General features: G+C 40.0%; 1 protein-coding gene across 2 annotated transcripts in view; it reads left to right on the forward strand.

The window, feature by feature from the left end:
- LOC107527939 (WASH complex subunit 2-like) overlaps positions 1–13,597 on the forward strand; it is a 58,329-nt gene that overhangs the window by 1,770 nt on the left and 42,962 nt on the right. For both annotated transcript variants that reach the window (XM_087824259.1, XM_087824260.1), the window contains exons 3-9: positions 3,213–3,275; positions 4,920–5,093; positions 7,361–7,454; positions 8,506–8,567; positions 9,949–9,996; positions 12,310–12,420; positions 13,057–13,138. In XM_087824259.1, coding sequence (XP_087680385.1) covers positions 3,213–3,275; positions 4,920–5,093; positions 7,361–7,454; positions 8,506–8,567; positions 9,949–9,996; positions 12,310–12,420; positions 13,057–13,138 — 634 coding nt within the window. The remainder of the gene's footprint in view (positions 1–3,212; positions 3,276–4,919; positions 5,094–7,360; positions 7,455–8,505; positions 8,568–9,948; positions 9,997–12,309; positions 12,421–13,056; positions 13,139–13,597) is intronic.

A 13,597-nucleotide genomic window follows, 5' to 3' on the forward strand; every position in this document is an offset into this window, starting at 1 on the left:
AGATAGAGCTTCTCCTTGCAGAAGATCACAATCTTCCATAGTAGTGTAATTTCAGAATAGAAAGGAAGCAAGTGTGGCTGGAACCCCATGAGTGAAGGTGAGACTATTAACAGACTATGGAGAGGAAGCTTATTTAAACTGATCTATATTTTTTATAGGGTGGCTAACTTCCTGCATATTAGCATTAATTAGTTTGTGAAAAGAGGCTTCATAAAGTAGGCTGTTTCCTAAGATTGTTAGATGTAAAGCAATAGAAAAGATCTTGAAAATTGCAAGATTAAAAAAAAGCTCAAGTCTGGCCAGGCATGGCTCAGCAGTTGAGCATTGACCTAGGCTCCAGGGGATCACGGTTTGATTCCCAGTCAGGGCACATGCCTGGGTTGCGGGCTCCATTCCCAGTCAGGGGCATGCAGGAGGCAACCGATCAATGACGGCTCTCTCATCGATGTTTCAGCTCTCTCTCTCCCTCTCCCTTCCTCTCTCTGAAATCAATAAAGGCATATTTTTTATTAAAAACAAAGCTCAAGATTCTAGATTCTTATGAAATGACCACATATTGCCATAAGTTATCTTATGCAGTATGTTTGTGTATTTTTTAAAAAAGATTTTTTTAATTGATTTTTAGGGAGGAAAGGAGAGGGAGAAACATCGAAGCCAGAGTGATACATGGATCAGCTGCCTCCTACACACCCCCTATCAGGAATCGAACCTGAAAACCCAGGCGTGTGCCCTGACTGGGAATCCAACCGGCAGTCTTTTTGTTGCATGGGATGATGCCCAACCTACTGAGCCACACCAGCCAGAGCGTTTGTGCATTTTGTAGTAGTTCAGGTTGAAATGCCATGTCTAGCCTTTTGGGGGAGCTATGGGTAAAATAAGATCTTAATAAAGGTCTTAGAGATTTCTTCACCAGTAAGTTTAAAATATAACAGTTATTCTAGTAAAACCTGTAGTCATATTCTGGTTGGCTACACAGAATGTCCATGCTTGTTTCTGAGCATCTTACTGGAAGAGGCAGTTTACCGGACACTCATCTCTACTGGCACATGCAGCCCTGTCACTTTCTCATCAAGCTGAATTTGGTGTCCTTTTAAATATGTATCCTTGTTCTCATTCTGCTTGATTAGGCGCTCAGCTCTGCTCTGCAGTCAGTGTTGCACCCCTAGACCGGGCAAGAAATAAAGTTGGGAGGCTGCTTATGTGCCTGCACCATATTGGTACTGGATTGGTACCGGATTGATACTTTGGGGCTTGAGGGGGCATCATAAACTTCCTTTTCTGAATTACAGTCTTCAGGTCTTCTCTTGTCTTCGGCTCTTTTTTTGGTCCAAGTTTTCTTAGATTCTGAGTGTACCATGATCTAGCTTTTGTGGGTGTTTTTGTTTTTGAATATTTTTTTGGTAGTAGTTCTTTATTACTGTTTACTTCTTGGATTCCCTGTTTTCAGTCCATCTGCCCATCCCCTTAATCCTTTGTGTCTCTTCCTGTTTCAGCCTGAAGCCAGAATTCCTCTCTGGATGTGCCTCCCAAATTTAACTGCTTCTCAGACCCCTGTAAAACATGTGATACATGTTCTTTCCACTCATGGCAGAGCATGATGATGTTGAGAGTACTGCTAAAATTCTCAACATCTATAGGCTGATAATATATTTGGCAGTGATTTGGCTCTTTATATTTTCTTCAAATCCTCATGAATTGTAATTCTGGCTTGAATGATGGTACCATTTGGTTTCATGGTTTATTAGAAAGATATTCAAAGTCAGGTAGGTTTCTGGGTTTTAGTAATTAACCTCAGAGGCAGCTTCAAGGTTGCAAACTGCATTATGGAATTCGTGAAACTGAAGAGTAATCAGGACTTTGTAGGGCAAGAGAAATTAGTACCGTTAGTGAAGGCTCCAGGGAGAAATCTTGAAGGAGAAGTGCTAATTAACAGTGCTTCAGTGTGTTAACAGAAGGGAACACACTTCTTAGTTATTAACCTGTTAATTTAGGAATTTTGTCCTGAAACATTAATTGACCTAGTTAATAACTTCTTTAGTAGCGTTTCCCAAGATGATAATTTTAGTTATTGATATGCATCGAATTCCCCTATGAATCGAGCCCCATATTTTTGCTAAGTGTTTTATTCCTTGGGCCCAGCACAAACCTGATATATAGGGACTCAGTGAATATTTGATTGAATGAATGAGAGAACACGTACATGTACAGGACCAGCGCTGGGTATAATCTGTTCAGAAATCCCCTGCCCCTGGTCCCTTTTCCTCCAGTTCCCCATCTTCACCTCCTACCATGTCTCCCCAAATGAGGAAAAGATCCTTTAAGCGGAAATACCCAAGATATTTAAAAATTCTGGGTATGACTCCCTGATTTGAAAATGGTTACAAACACATGAACCTGTGGCTTCAGCCTGGTAAGGGTGAACGAAGTTAGCATTAATTATCTGCTATGTCTGAGTACTTGAGATGCACAGTCCTGGTTACTCAAAATTTTCCATGGGTTTTTGCTGGTTGGTTTCTGAGATGTCATGTTTGGCTTTCCAGCTGCAGGCTGTTGATGTCTTGGGAGGTAGTTTTTAATGATAGGAAGGAAAAAGTAGGATGCTGGTGCTATTCAGACTTCAGCGTGAATCTCAACCGTTTAGGGAAAATGTTCTCACTATTTAAATTCCAAGGCTGCCATGTCTTGAAGTCTCAATTTTAAGAATTACTTACTTGACCTGGCTGGTGTGGCTCAGTTGGTTGGAGTGTCCCCTGCACCAGAGGTGGCAGGTTTGATTCCTGGTCAGGACCCATGCCCAGGTTGCCGGTTTGTCCTGTTTGGCTCTTGTTACCTGGTGGATAAGTTCTACCGGTTGACATTCTCAGTTGCCTTACATTTGAGTTACCTGTATCGTTGCCCCGTCAGCACTAAGTATGAGGTTAAACAAAAAGGTGTGAAAACTGGTGTCTTACTGTTTTTGTGACTCTGGTCAGCAATGACATTGAACTTATTTTCATGTTTGCTAGTCAGTTGTATCTTTTTTTGTGTGTCAATTGACTATCGATCTTTGCTTTTCATCCGTGACCAGTGGCTTCCGCCATGTGTTAATCATTTTTTCCTTGTTTTTATTGTATAGTGAGTTCACTCTTTTTTACATATATTGAATTCATTCATTGTGATTTATTCCAAATGATGTTTTGACCATTTAAAAACGAACTTGCTTCCACGTTTAGCGTGTGTATGATGAAGAAGTGGAGGAGCCGGTCCTCAAGGCTGAGACAGAAAGAGCGGAACAGGTACTTGCATTGCGTTGCCCTTCCATTGAGTCTGGCTCCGAGACGGAAAGGGGTGGAGGTTTGGAGCGCGGCTGGTGGGGTGGATATTGGGGCGGTGGGGAGGACTGCTCCTGGCAGCCCCACAGGTGAAGGTGGGCATAGGTGGATGCTGGAGAGCTTCTAAATCTGGCTAAGGAGTTGAGGGGATGCAGTCCCTACTTTTTCCCCAGGATGGCTTCCTGTGTTCTTCCTGGGTTCTCTGTCACTGACAAAGCCTAGATAAAGGGTTTGGACTCTGGCAGAAGTTATGCCCTTTTCTTCCCACTCAGGAAAGCACAGTGGAATGTGACCAAGTTTATGGGAAGCGCTTTGAATCAGCTCTGCTTATTTAGAAAATATAAATCATTTGAAAAAGTTGGTACTTTATCAGTAACTGTTACTTGTAGCATATGAAACTGTTAGACTAGGAAAGGATATTAGAAACCAGCTGCAGTTCTCCCTACTTTCAGCCTTTTTTTAAATAAAAAGTTTTTAACAGTACTATTTTTAATAGTACTCAACGGTTTGCTAACTATTTAAGTGCAACGGTATCCAGTTATGCCAAGACAGGGTTCAATTTTAAAGTAAAGGTATTCAGTGAACTATTTTTAAAAAGCCACTATATATTTCACAAACATATTTTCACACCCTTAGTACAGTGTTAGCTATTTAACTGGAACCAAGCATACCAGAGTGGAAGAAAAATGCAGCCAAAACAAAAAAGCTAAATTAGAAACACTTCCATATTTGAGATCAAAGTGTAAAATTCTCTTAGGGTTTTCCCTTCTTGCCCTCAGAACAGCACTGTATGGTTTGGTTCTTTCTATAATTGTGTATCACCTTCTAGAATATTTGTGAAGAAGGGAAATGACACTACATTGTTTTTCAATATTTCTTACAACTGATGACATAGTTGAGTGTATGCGGGGACTGTCATTGAGAGCTGCTGTTGTAGGAAGTGGAGACTGGACTGTTTTCAGTAGGTTGGTGGTTTATACAGACTTCCAGGGTGGGTGGGGAGCTTGTTCTAGGGTGATGAACAGAGATGAAACTGACCCTTTTGTGGTTTGAAACAAATTTATAAAATAACTGTAATTGTCCAATTATTATTCTTTTTAATTATAATTGAAAAATGACACCTCTGGCTGGAGTATTTTCTTCTAGATCTTTACTCCTAAAATTGTCCATTAACAAGGTTAGTGGGATCTAGTTATGATGAAGCTTAAAGTCCAGGCCCTTCACTCTGGTGGCAGGGAGGTGAAGAGCCGTTTGAGGGCTTGCCATGTGCCATTCATTGTTAGTGTGCTTTCACCCTAGTGATCTGGCTGAGCCGTCACACAACAGTGCTTTTGTTTTCATAGATGATAAATCTGGAGCCCCAAGACCTTAGGTACTTTGATTTATGTCCTGAAAGTGACAAACTTGAGATTTAAAACTTACTCCAAAGTCTTGCTCCAAAGTCTTCCTCAAAGCATTCATCAGAATCTGACTTTTGTTAGCATTTTTAATTGAGGGTTTTGTGGGGGTTTTTTGCGCACGAGTCTGGGCATTAGTGAACATTCCCAGTGTTTTATTATGATGGAATCAATACATTGAAGATCCATGCTGAACAATATTTTTTTGTAGGAGAAGACCCGGGAACAGAAAGAAGTAGATCTGATTCCTAAAGTTCAGGAGGCTGTGAACTACGGTTTACAAGTGTTGGACAGTGCATTTGAGCAGCTAGATATAAAAGCAGGAAACTCAGACTCTGAAGAAGATGATGCTAATGAGCGGGTGGAACTGATCCTCGAACCAAAGGTAAAGACTTGCAGTTCAAATACTTGTTACACCTGTTGTGTTTTGGATACTGTGGCAAGTGAATGTGTCGCTGAACATTCTTGCATTGGCTCTATCAGAAAAACTTGCCTTACATGAGCATTGATTGAGCACTTCCTAGGTACCAGGCAGCATCCCGAGTTAGGGGGGTGAAGTTTCAGGGCATGGTTCCCACTCTCAAGATGGGTATCAAGCATTACCAGACAGTGGGAGAGAGGAGGTGTTTATGAGACTCGCCATTGTAAGTGTCCTGAGAGAGAACTGACTTCTAAGCTGGGAAATTAGGGTAAAGATGGGACTTGAATTGCGTTTTGGAGGATGAGATGGCTCATGAAAGGTACAGATTGTTGGGAATCTGAATTCTATAGCCTGTGCTAAGGGAGACTGCAGAAGCGCTGAAAGACATTTGGGTTGTTTTCAGGTCTTGGCTATTACGAGTAAAACTCAGATACACGCTCATGAACTGACTATTAGCCTAATAAGTATTTATTGCTTTTCTATTAACTTTCTCTCAGATTGGCAAAGGAGACAATTGGGGCAACACCAGAATCACTCAAGTAAACAAAAAGTTGCTTTATTGCTTTTGAGGGTCCTTGTGACATGCAAGTGCCTTATGAACTGAAACATGCCACACAACCAAACTCTTCTTGTCATTCATTTAGCTGCACATTTCCCTTAGTTTGAGCCTACAGTGTCGGACCAAGTCAGGACTGATCCTTTAGCACTGTTGCGCTTGCTGGCTGGCTTCTTTACTGTAGGGATGTAGAAGGTAGCAGTGGTCCCTGGGGAATGTGTTCCCTGGGCCACACTTGTTAGTCCCAAGTTGCATACCACTTTCTCTTAAGGGAGGGCTTGGGAAGGCCCTCTGAGTCAACAAACAGCCCAATTAATCGCTTTTCTGTATTTTACACTAAGTTGGTTGCTGTTGTATTTTTACCCTTCACATTAACTTTCCCAAACTTTCTGGTTGTGTCAACTATTCTCCCTCATCCCCAGGGTCTTTTCATAGGGAAGGGAAGAGATCTCCTGGCCAAAGATCATGCCTCTTGGAGGACGAGTCCGATTTTCCTCCTGCAGTGGAGATGGGAGGTTGTCCTAGGGGTGGAGGGCTTTCTTGTCCTTAAATTTTCAATGTGTGTGATGCATGGGTCGCCACTTCATTCTGATGTTTTATCATCTGGTCTTACTGTACCAGCTTCGCTTTTCTGAGTTATATAGTGTGAATATCTGGGAGGTACTATTATTTCCTTCTTTGACTATTTCCCCCCCAGACAGGTTCACATCCTTTTAGACATATATTTGTTATGTTGACTGTAGGTATTTGCATAGCTGCCATTCTTTTTCCTCACCTCGCCCATGCTCATGTGCTCCCTCCCAGCCATCTCCCTGGCCTGATGCAGTGTGAAGGAGGCCTCGATTCCCTTTGTGCTTTGTTTGTGACCTACTTGTACATACCTCCTCCCTAAAACTTGGACATAGCCACCTGCCTTCTCATAGTCATATAAAACCATTTGGGTTATTTCCTCAGTGTGCTTCTCTCCAGATTTAGGACTCTGAGGAATCTCAAGAGTGATTGGCTGATTTTTGCTTACCAGTGCTGCTTTTTAGGGGAGGCAGGTAGGGCTAGGAGTCATCGGAGCTCGCCAGAATTTCTGATTTCATTCTAGGTCCCCCTCCTTTTGAACATGTTGCCATGAAGTTTGCCCCTTCCCATGTTCGACTACTGCTAGTAAGTGTTTTGCAGGCTTTTGCCACTTTTGCTGATGTAACTAGGCTCTTAAGAAAGGAAGTTCTGTGTGGTTCATCTTCATTTTGCCATCTTTACCTAGGATTTGACTTTTTAAAAAAATCAGTGGTGTTTTTTTTTGTACTTTCAGTCCTGCTGTGTTTCTTAGCCACTACTTTTATTATGTAAGTTTTGGGAGGTAGTCAGGTGAAGCAAGACATCAAATGGAAAACTTTATTTTTCAGCTTAAATATTTAATGGCTTCTTTTCTTTTTTTAAAATCCTCACCTGAGGATATGTTTTTCATTGATTCTAGAGAGAGAGGAATGGTGTGGGGCATCAGTGTGAGAAAGAAACATCAATTGGTTGCCTCATACATGCACCCCGACCGGGGATTGAACCTGCAACCTGGGTGTGTGCCTTGACCGGGAATCAAACCCACGGCCCTTTGGTACACAGGATGACGCTCTAACCACTGAGGCACGCCAGCGACGGCTTTAATGGCTTATTTTCTGTTTTGCAGGATCTGTACATTGATCGTCCTTTACCCTATTTAATTGGGTCAAAGCTGTTCATGGAGCAAGAAGACGTAGGCCTTGGAGAGCTATCCAGTGAAGGTATTCTTTGCACCAAATATTTTTGTTACGTCTAACATTTATATCTTTTTATTTTAAAATAATTTCAAACTTTACACTAATGTAAGGATAGTACCAAGAACTCCCACATACCACCTAGCTTTACCATTTGTTAACATTTCACCACGTGTTTTATCTTTCTCTGTCTATACGTAATACTGTTTATTTATTTATTTATTTGTTTTTTTGTTAATTCTCACCCAAGGATATTATTTCCATTGATTTTTTTAGAGAGAGTGGAAGGGACAGCAAGGGAGAGAGAGAGGAGAGAGGGAGAAGCATCAATGTGAGAGAGACATGTCAATTGGTTGCCTCCTGCACACGCCTGACTGAGGCTGGGGATCGAACCTGCAGCCGAGGTGCGTGCCCGTGGCTGGGAATTGAGCCTTTGGTACGTGGGCCAGTGCTCTAACCATCGAGCAACCCTGCCAGTGCTGTAATATTTTTTTTGAACCTATTTGAGGTACATCAAGCAGACATTATATTAAATATTATTTAATGGAAATATTATTTAATATAAATGTTACATTAAATATTTCTGTGTGTATTTTCTAAGAACAAGGACATTCTCTTACATAGCCACATTATAATGATCAGTCAGGAAGTTTTATTGGACATAATACTATTGGCGAATCCTTAGTCACATTCGCATTTTACCAGTTTTCCCAATCATGTCCTTTACAGTCCCTTCTTTCCTCTGATCTAGGATCCAATCCAGGGTCACTTTCTGCACTTAGTTGTCAAAAAAAGCTTTTCTTTGCTTTTCACAATCATGACATCTTTGAAGAGTACAGGCTAGATTTTTTCTTTGGAATTAATAATTTTTTTGTAATGACTGTCTTGTGGGGAGATACTTTGAGGCTACATAAATATTTGATTCCTCACTATAGTGAAGCTACTTTTAATTTTAGTTAATGGTATAGTTTTATCAAAATTTTGGTGATGCTGCTATATGGTGGTTTATGATTTTGAGAAGAAACCAAGCACATTTTCTTATGAATATTGGCAATAATCTTATCTTTTTTCTAAACAGAAGGCTCGGTAGGCAGTGATCGTGGTAGCATTGTGGACAGTGAAGAAGAGAACGAGGTGGAGGTGAGGACTGTTCAGTGTGTCCAGGCCATGGTAGGCAGGAAACTCAGGGTGTGTTTAGCAGGCTAAGTAGATAACATGTTTGTGAATTAGCAGTCTGTTTTCATAAATCTTTCAACAGTGATAGAAGCCATTTTCTGAAGTTTTTTTCTTTGGGATTGGATTTCCTTTTTGTCTTGTGAACAAAACCAAGGAAAACTGCCTAAGTCCCTTTTACTGTTTCCTTCCCTTCACCTCCCCCCCAAATCCTCTTTTTACCAATATATTTTGAGGGTGGCAGCTTAGATATTTTGGTGGAATCTCTTCCTTAGGTACAGTCTTTGAGTAAGTTCTATCTTTGAATAATTCTAGGAAAAATGTACACGTTTTAAACTTCTATTATAAAACCTCCTAGACCTGAGGAATGCTTAAAGCATCCACTTACATGTTAGCTTTGTTGCTGCTGCTTGCATCTCCGTATCCAGAGTATGTGTACCCTGACTCCCTGCTCTTGAGGTCTATGGACCTTCGCCACCATTGTATCTGGCTTTGTTCCTTAGAATATTCGTTATTGTGAAGGTTAGATACGTTTGAGCGTGGATTTCTTTCTTTCTTTTTTTCAAAATCCTCACCTGAGGATATTGTGTCCATTGCTTTTTCTGAGAGAGTAGCAGGTGGGGGAGAGAGAGAGAGATCGATGTGAGAGAGACATATCGAATGGTTGCCTCCTGCATGGTCCCTGACTGGTGCTGGGGATCAAGCCTGCAATTGAGGTACATTTCCCTTGGGTGGAATCAAACCCGGGACCCTTCATTCCAGGGCTGAGTGTGGATTTCTTAAAGGAGATAGTATTGTATGTATATACTTCTCTCTCTTTTTCTCCTGTCGCCTTCCCCTGCCCTCCTTCAGCCAGCCCTCCAAACAAAACAACCTAGCAGTGGGAAATACCTCACTGTAACTGATGGTTATTAGCTGAATCCTTTGCTTTTAGCCATCAGTGCAAGTCTTTATGTAATTGCTGGTTGCAAATACTGATCTTCCTTCCCTTCTTGAGCCTGATGAAGTAGTTATCCTGTTTAGAAGGGAGTATAGAGAGTGGGGTACGAAAAGCAAAATAACACAAACCAACTTGAGGTAATTTAGTTAATTAAATGTACAACTCTTACTTTAAATCCAGTGATCAGAGATGATAGAGACGTTTTAATTAACCACAAAAAAGTTACACGTCTATTGGAACAGACCTTGGTGATGTTGCCAGCTGTCCACCATAACCATACATTGATACTTCAGGGAACCAGTAATCAGTACAGAGACCGAGTGTTGATGAGCCCCAAAGACTCAGGCCTGAAATTACTTCTGTGTTTCTGAGTAAAGCCTCTATTGACAAAGCCTTTTTCCCCTACAGGAGTCTGATGAAGATTTTGCCAACCACAGTGACAATGACCAAAACCAGGTAGGCTCATGTGTTACAGTGATTTTACTTTGACGTTTTAATTGAAGCGTAGCATATATTCTAAGTAGATCCCCAAATTACTTTTGAATGCCTTCTGAGAAAATAAGGATTTATTCATATTTACAACTAATATTCTTTCAAGCATTTCATGTTTTTAGGCTAACTACTCCCTTGTATATATATATTTAAAATTTTTCTTTATAGTTTTATCTTAATTTCTCATAGAAAAAAAGAAGTAAAAAACCAAATTGGGAAGAAGAGCCTCTAAAAGATGGCCCAGTTACCCAAACTGAATCCCTCTCCCCGTTTTAAAATTTGAGACAGTAGAACAGTAACATTAGGGAACACTCAAAAGAATCTTCTAATCTTACTGTTTTAGTATCATCATCTTAATTTTTGTATCTTACTAAGGATGTATTTTTATAATATATACATTATTTTCTGCTATTTTACATTAATATAAGTGTTTCTCTGTCCTTGTCACTTTAGTCTTTGTAAACTTATATACACATCTACATGAATAATATGTGTGTGTGTATATATTTGTTTAATCCACTGGAGGACATGCTTAGAGAGAGGAAGGGGGAGAGAAGAGAGTGAAGGAGAGAGAAGCATCGATGTGAGAGAGAAACAGATCGGTTGCCTTCCGCACATGCCCTGACTAGGGATCAAACCTGCAACCCAGACATGTGCGCTAACTGGGGACCAAACTAGCAGCCTTGTGGTGCACATGACGGCGCTCAGCCAACTGAGCCACTCCGGCAGGGCTAGACTTCTATATATTTTATTATCTTCAGAGTACATTTTTTTAAATTTATTTTTTATTGATTTTAGAGAATGGGAGAGGGGGGTAGAGAGAGAGACATCTATGTGACAGAGAAACATCGATCATTTGCCTCCCGCATGGCCCCGACTGGGATGGTACCTGCAACCTGGGTATGTGCCCTGACTGGGAATGGAACCTGCCACCTTTTAGTCTGTGGGATGACGTTCCGACCAACTGAGCCACACTGCCCAGGGCTAAACTTCTATATTTTTAGGCACACTAATATATGATGCTGTCTTAGTCTCTAAATGTATATGGAAAATGGTTTATTTTCAGAATTTTAATTTTGAGATAATGATGTGTTCAGTTTTCATACAGAAAAGTCCTTTGCTTATGTGAACTGTTTCCTTAAGTAGAATGCGGTGGAGTTATATTAAAGGCTCTTGATATTTACTGCCTGATGCACATTCCAAATTACAGATCCTGCATAACGATTTTCCTACAGTCTCCTTAGCACTGGGGTTATGAGTTTTGCTTCCATAATATATGTACAGTGGTATATAAAGATTGCCCCAATTTTCATTTGTTTCCTAATTGGGAAATATTTTTTTATGAAAGTTTTCAACTGTCAAATGAAGGATTTAGTACTTTTTGGTTGGTACCTGTATTTTTCCAGTTGTATTCACAAATGTGGCTAATCTTTATAATTTTAATAATCAACCCACATTTCTTTCTGTGGAATTTACTATTAAGACCTGTAAATTCAGAGTTTTTCAAACAATACCGTATAGTGATTCAGAGCGTTGGCTTAACCATTGTTAAAGATAGTCTGGTTTTGTGGGCCACAGCTAACCTCAGAGTTCTAAAGATTTTAGCACAGTACCTGGCACAGTTTATTGATTTATTTTTTAATGTTTTATTATTTTAGTATCTAGATTACTACCCTTTATTCACCAAATGCTTGCATATGCAAAGTAGAAAGTATATATCATTAATCTGAACTAATTTAAACATTAAAAATTTTTTTTAAACAATTATACATACCAGTGACTGCTTTGAGCTCTCCAGTCTTCATCTTCTCACACTCTCCAGAGGTAACTGGTATTATCATCTGGGAGTGGATATATCCAAGTGTTTGTTTTTACAAGTATGTCTGTGCCCATGGAAGTGGTGGTGTTGTAAGGATGAGGGGGGTGCAGAGTCATGTCATACTGGGTTTATCATTCAGAGTTTTCTTACTTGGTGCCTTGGATAGCTCTTCAATTGTTGCAACTTATTTTTTTAACTATTAGTCAGTATTCTTATTAAGATAGAATGAAACTTGGTTTAATCATTTCTCTAGTGATGGATAGTTTTAATATGTCATTTTGCTATTCTTGTGCTAAAAAGAAATCTTTTGTATTATTTGTTCTAGCACATGGACTGCTTTATAACTTTTGCTGCATTTAACAAACTGTTACTGTTTTTCCTAAAGGCTAAGTAGCAGTATCTCTCTTTTAGCTCGATGACCTTATCTCATAGTTCTAATCTAGTGTTTGTACTCTTAGCACACTGCACAGATGAGTGACGAAGAAGAGGAGGATGATGGCTGTGACATTTTCGCTGACTCTGAGAAGGAGGAGGAAGATATTGAGAACATTGAAGAAAATACTAGACCTGTAAGAAAGAATATAGTTGCTATCTCTTGGCAAGGTTTAGAAGTGGTACCTAAGACTCATTCCTTTTATTGTTGTTTATATTTGTGACCATCTTATTTTACATCATATTTCTATTTTCATTAACACTTGAAAATAATGTTTGAGCATCTCAGGTTGCATTGTAAGTATCACTTTCTCTTTCAAATGTTGCAATTTTACAAGTCAGATCATTCAAAATATATTCACTTTCAGAGTTTTAAGACCCCAAGGACTTCATGGTAGTTTTCTTGTCTAGCTCTTTGAAGTATAAAACAAAGAAATATGGAGCACCCCTTTTCGAAGGAACGCTCAGTCCTTTTTGTCAGGTGATCTGTACAGGGTGCACCTGTTTCTTTTTATTCTTTTTATTCTTTCCTTTTTATTTATTGGGATGACCCTGTTTAACAAAATTATACAAGTTTCAGGTGCACAATTCCACAATACCATGTGTACACTGTATTGTGTGTTCACCACCTAGGGTGCCTATGTTTAAATTAGTTAAACACTGTTTTCTCATCATTTCAGTTTCTTTGCCAAAATTTGGTTAGGTATTCAAAAGTAAACTGTACTAGTTTGTATGTTTTAAAAAGTGATTCTTTTGGTCTCTTCTGCCTGTAGAAAAGACCCACGTCCTTTGCTGATGAGCTGGCTGCTCGGATCAGAGGGGACGCCACAAGCCGAGTGGAGGAGGAGCAAAGAGGTACCCCCCCCAGATGAGCAAAGAGGTATCCCCAGATGAGCAGAGAGGTACCCCCCCAGATGAGCAAAGAGGTACCCCCAGGAGCTAACACGGCTATGGCAGGGAAGTGCAGGAACCTCTCCGAGGGCAGAGTTCCCTGTTTAATTTTACTAAGACACGGCAGACTTACATTGCACTCCTTACTCTTTTTGGTTTATAGAGTCTTTGATAACTGAACACTGTGGATTCCCCAAGAAAATTGCACAAATATGCATTTTCGTAGCATTGTATTGCAATTTTAGGGGATTATTGGATACCTCAGAGAGGCATGGGCCCCAGATTAAGAATCCCTGGCTCAATATTTACTCCTGTATGTTGACAAAGGAAAATGTACTATACAGTATATTCTAGTGATTTAACAGGGTGGAAATAAGTCAGGATAATTTTTTTAGCAGGCGTAGCCCTCATATAAGTTGAAGC

Source organism: Miniopterus natalensis, chromosome 14, assembly GCF_054644295.1.
Source record: "Miniopterus natalensis isolate mMinNat1 chromosome 14, mMinNat1.hap1, whole genome shotgun sequence".
NCBI lineage: Eukaryota > Metazoa > Chordata > Mammalia > Chiroptera > Miniopteridae > Miniopterus > Miniopterus natalensis.